The 5,314-nt window shown below is 45.1% G+C and overlaps 1 protein-coding gene across 1 annotated transcript in view; it reads right to left on the bottom strand.

Annotated features, from left to right (window-relative positions):
- The window catches only part of CMAS (cytidine monophosphate N-acetylneuraminic acid synthetase), a gene marked incomplete at its 5' end in the record, with an annotated part of 8,544 nt that extends 6,262 nt beyond the window's left edge, over window positions 1-2,282 (bottom strand). The window contains 2 exons of the mRNA XM_010152705.1: window positions 1,772-1,927; window positions 2,126-2,282. Of these exons, the coding sequence (XP_010151007.1) occupies window positions 1,772-1,927; window positions 2,126-2,282 (313 nt within the window). The remainder of the gene's footprint in view (window positions 1-1,771; window positions 1,928-2,125) is intronic.
- Window positions 2,283-5,314: the final 3,032 nt, after the last annotated feature.

Below are 5,314 nucleotides of genomic sequence, written 5' to 3'. Positions count from 1 at the left end.
TGGATGCAGTCACAGAACTGAACCAACCCAAAATCTGGAAGGTGAAAAAAAGAGCATAGAAGAAACAACTGGTCCCATGAAAACACCCTGGCATTTCCCCAGAATACTTCCTATTTAAGTATACAGATTATATTAACTTTTCATAAGTGGTTTAATCACAAATAAACAAACAAGTGTCTTTGAACAAACGTGATCCCGTAAGATCCCAAGTAGTGCACACAGCTGAAACAGAACCAGGGCCCAGAGACTTCTGTCCCAGCACCACTCAAATTCGCATGCACAAAGCAGCTAAAATTCACCAGATCTCATGATCTAGTAACCACGAGAAAGTCAGAAGGCCTTCTCAAACACCCAAAACATCCTGAGGCTTTAGTATACATACACACCTCGTATTTCATAAATACACTGGAGCTTTGTGCTCAATGAAGTAAACATTTCCAGCGAGAGACAACTTTCTCTTACAGGGTGCACCAATATTAAACCTTAATGCAGCAGGAACAACAGAAATACGCAGGCAAACATATAAAATCACTACTTTAAAGCCATCTGGGTGTGAAAAAAAGTGCAATGATAAACTGTACAACGCTCTTGCGAATTATTGTCATATGAAATGCCATTTGCTCTTACCCTTAAGCTGCTCATGTTTGCACAATGTGTTCCTTGTTCTCCTCACATATGCTCCTTGCAACTGAATGATTCTTTTTCTCTCCCCACATTAGAACACTTCAGATGTCATTTTATACTAAAGAATTATTTGCTCTTTTAGGTAGGCCTTAAGGCCTTTGAAATAATCAACCTATAGAGACTAAGTGGCACACAGTCGCTTCATAAAGCCACAAGGAGCATCCAAATGAGATTTAGTCTTTCACAGACATCCGTTCTCGCATCTCGAGACGTGGGCTTTCCCTTGGTTGTCTAAAGTGCAATCCACAGAATCCTAAATGGCCATCTCACAATTTTGATAGACCTCGTACGCTTTATGAGCAAACTGTCACGCCATTTCTGGTTGTTATTTCATGTTATTTCTGAAACATTTGGTTCATCACAGAAAGAAAACCAGAGATCATGTGCGGAATTGTTTTTTGTACAAGGACAGAAGGTACTTCTATAGCTGCAATGAGGTACAATCTTTATTTGTAAGGAGAGAGTTCAGTCTTTAGTCATCCTGGCAACTGTAGCCGAGAGGAATATTTTCTCTGGGAAAAAGTCATATTCTTCCATATGAGCTAATTAACACGAGTTCACTCCTCATGACTCAAGGGCAGTTTGCAATTTGACATAAGTTGGCAGCCAAATGAGCAGGCTGAAACAAACCCTAAGTCTCCAGGCTAAGAGCCTGCCATTCCATCTTCACTAAGACTTACCTCACATTATTTGTCACTTGTTAGCTACTGCATAGCAAGAACAAACACTTTCCTAGGTAAGGCAGGACCTCAGGGTCACGTCTACATTTACATACATGTTCAGCCAAGCAGAAGTTAACATGTACAGTTTTTGGGAGCTGTATCTTGAGCCTAGGCGAGTTAACAGCGTTTTAATTTTCAATACCTTATTGCTTGTACAAAACAATTACAGAAAGGCAGAGCAATGATGGGTAATATCAAAGCAGTGCTACTTAAAAGGAATTTCTAAGCCATCTCACAGCTCTCCAATAACTCAGCCCCTGCCTCGGATATATTTTCCCAGTGTAAATACCATGGGTATGAAAATAAACTATAAAAAAAAATAAATTGATGAAGTATAACTGTAACCAGAAGCAGCTAAATATTACCTCCTTTTTTTACCTCGCTCCACCTAAATTGATGCCGTCTCACAACAGAGAAGACAGAATCAAAGCCCTCCTTCTGGATCAGATCCGCCACTTTTACAAGATCACTGGGATGTAAACACGGAGACGTTGCTTGAATATTTCCTACAATATCAACCTCTAAGGAATAACAAAGAAACATGCGTGAAAAAATGTAATGCATACAATGGCAAGGTGTGGGATGAAGGGATGCAATGAACAAAGGAGAATCTTTCTAGCTTTTATTTACTAAAGGCTTTACTTATTTTTTTGACAGTAAGCATATCACTCCTCTGGGGCTACAACATAAAAGCTCAGCATATATCATTACTGATTTACCATGATGATGATTAAGAAACTCTCTGATAGCTTCTAGAGAAGTTGAGGAGTCTTGAGATACTTCAGGGCTTCTGCGATGGACCTGAGCACCGAACTGCTTTGCCACCTTCTCAATTTCATCGTGGTCTGTAGAAACCCATATGCTGTTGGCAGACAGTGACAGAAATTAATATAAAGAATAAACCCCAGCATTGTTAAGTTGTCTGCCATGATCTAACCTGAACAACACCCTGGCTTATGTATGTACTACACCTTGCAATGAAAGGAACTAGATCTCAACTTCATACTGTAGGGTACTTGATCTACCATATGTAGGAAGCTTAAGCAACATAAAATTCAGAATCATTACCAGCAAAATCCTGGGTCAGCATACCACAATTTGTTATGCATGCTAACAGATCACTGAGTTGTGAATGGGTTGAATGAGGTATTCAAAGTCATTTAAAAGTTCAGAAACGAGGCTGGCAACAAGTAAAACTGTCCCTGCAGCTTATTCTGCAGGTATTAATGTGCTAATTATACTCCATACAATTCCAGAGAAAGAGCTGTTCAAGTTATAACCAAATATGTTTTGGCAAAGAAAACCTTCAATACTGGAAAAGCAAGATTATGATTGTTCAAGGATAATAAACATTTACAAAAGGAAGGGCGAAGTCTGAGCACCATATGATAATAAACGCTGGCTGAGCACTGCGAGGCCACTGCTGTCATCATTGTGACAAAAAAGCATGCAAGAGACAAACCCAAAATAACCCTTTTTCTCTCTGCAACACTGGCATTCCCAATGCACTGTACATAGCAAACAGTGTCTTGGTTAAGTTTTTCCATCCAAAGACATCAGGGATTCATCAGAATAAAAATAGGTATGATCACAGCAGCAATGTCAAGTCACACCCATGTGAACAAATGCAGAAGACGTATTTTCCATGAACTCCAGGCTGCTTAGCTTATATATACCCTCCCCATTCAACTAACAGAGTTTTGGTGTGTAACATGTACCCTGGCAGCACAGCTGTTTCAAAGGGGGCTAGAAAACCCAGTGCGCTTCCACCTAATGCACCTGTTATGCCTCTGAAGTTAGGCAACATAACCCTAACTGGCTTCCTGTTGGGCAAATTGAGATGCCAAACAGGATACAAGGAAGTTGCTCAAACTGCCATATCCACCACGGGTCATTAAGCAGTAAGAATTCACATGCATTAAATTATTATCAGTAATCTACATCAGGAACATTTCTGATTGCTTCTTAGTAAAAATAAAACCAAGTCAGCAATGCTTCCTCTACTTTTCAAGTACACTAGAACAGATTCTCTAGAATAAGTAATGGTATGGCAGCTATGGGACACGGAAGGGTCATGCTTACTTCCAGCTCTCAGTCTAGCTGCTCTGCATTTCTACTTGACTACAAGGCCCTGGTCTAAGCATAATGCAGTCGGTCTGCATTGGAAACCTGCATCTAGGTGTGCATCCTAACCACACACTGGTTTTAATTAAGTTTGTCAGTATGTGTGTAGAAAATTCCCAGATCTGTTCTGGCAGAAAAAAATTAAACATGTACTGCCTGCATTCTTAACACAAACACACTTGTTTCTACCTAGCTTCAATTATTGCTACCAAAGTTTCGTGTACTTTGCCACAAACTGAGCTTCTGTTCTGTGCCACATGGGCACACACGATATTCCCTTTCACCCAACATTTACAACACTGCCTCCAAGGTGCTGTGTTCAGCTGTGGGCTTCCCAGTACAAGAAAAACACTGCAGCAAGCCCAGCAGACAGCCAGGGAAACAACTGGGGCATGGGAGCACACGCATGCCAGGAGAGGCTGAGAGTCATCTTGATTCAGTCTTACGAAGAGAAGGCAAGGGGGTGGCTTTGCGGCTGCCTTCAAGTACCTGGTGGGGAGGCAGAGAGAAAACAGAGAAACTTTTCCTGGATGAGGCAGTGAGAGGACACAGACTGCACAAACAGAAGCGCCAGTCAGATATCTCACAACAATTTGTCACCATGAGGGCTATCAATCCCTGGAATCGGTGCCCAGAAAGGCTCTGGGGTCTCCAACCTTGGCGATATCCAAGCGCAGCTGCACGCGGTCCCAAGCAACCCTAACCAGCTTCGTGCGGTGGGTGGGACAAGATGACCACCAACCAAAGTTATCCTGTGACTCATGGGAGATTACCTACAGCCTGGCAGTTTCATTTAATGCACCCACCTTAATGGAGCAAAAACGTCCACGTTTACTGTGAAACACTGTCAAGGAGTGGCTGCCAACCACTAATCAGAACTTTGGTTTTGAATTATGGCTTTGTAGAAGACTGTCTTCTTCATTCCTTCGTGCCTCACCCCCAGCAGGAAGGGACGGCACCGTTCCCGGCAGGGTCCAGCTTCCTTACCCTGCCCTGCCTGATCCTTAACCCGGTGCCACGTTAACGGCACCTCCCTGACTCCAGTCAGGATCTCCTGCTACACACCTGCCTCATTGACGAACCCAACGGGGCAGTTACAGCGAGGCTAAAGACGCCCCAGAGAGACCAGCCACCCCACCACAGCGGCCTGCAGTTCCGCTGGGACGCAGGCACCAGGCCGTGCAGCCTGTCAGGGAGAAGCTGGGAAGGAAGGGCTGGAGCCCCTCTGCTATGGGGACAGGCTGGGAGAGTTGGGCTTGTTCAGCCTGGAGAAGAGAAGGCTCCGGGGAGACCTTATAGCACCTTCCAGTGCCTGAAGGGACTACAAGGAAGCTGGGGGGGGACTTTTTACAAGAGCCTGTAGTGACAGGACAAGGGGTAACGGGTTGAAATTGAAAGTGGGGAGGTTTAGATTGGATATCAGGGAGAAGTTCTTCCCGGAGAGGGTGGTGAGGCCCTGGGACAGGTTGCCCAGAGAAGCTGTGGATGCCCCATCCCTGGAAGTGCTCAAGGCCAGGCTGGATGAGGCTTGGAGCAACCTGGTCTAGTGGAAGGTGTCCCTGCCCATGGCCGGGGGGTTGGAGCTGGAGGGCCTTTAGGGTCCCTTCCAACCCAAACCATTCTGCGATCCTAAGATGGGGAGGGCTGCCCCGGGGACCTGCTGCGGTCAGGGGCCGCTTCCCCAACCCTCCCCGAGTCGGGATCCCGTGCTAACGCCCCGCTCCCACTCCCGTTGCCCGCGGAGGCCGAGCCCGCGCATCCCCCCGCCCGCCGAGGCGGGCAGC

This window comes from Eurypyga helias, unplaced genomic scaffold, assembly GCF_000690775.1.
Source record: "Eurypyga helias isolate BGI_N326 unplaced genomic scaffold, ASM69077v1 scaffold13005, whole genome shotgun sequence".
Lineage (NCBI taxonomy): Eukaryota > Metazoa > Chordata > Aves > Eurypygiformes > Eurypygidae > Eurypyga > Eurypyga helias.
This window is presented reverse-complemented; position numbering and strand designations above follow the sequence as displayed.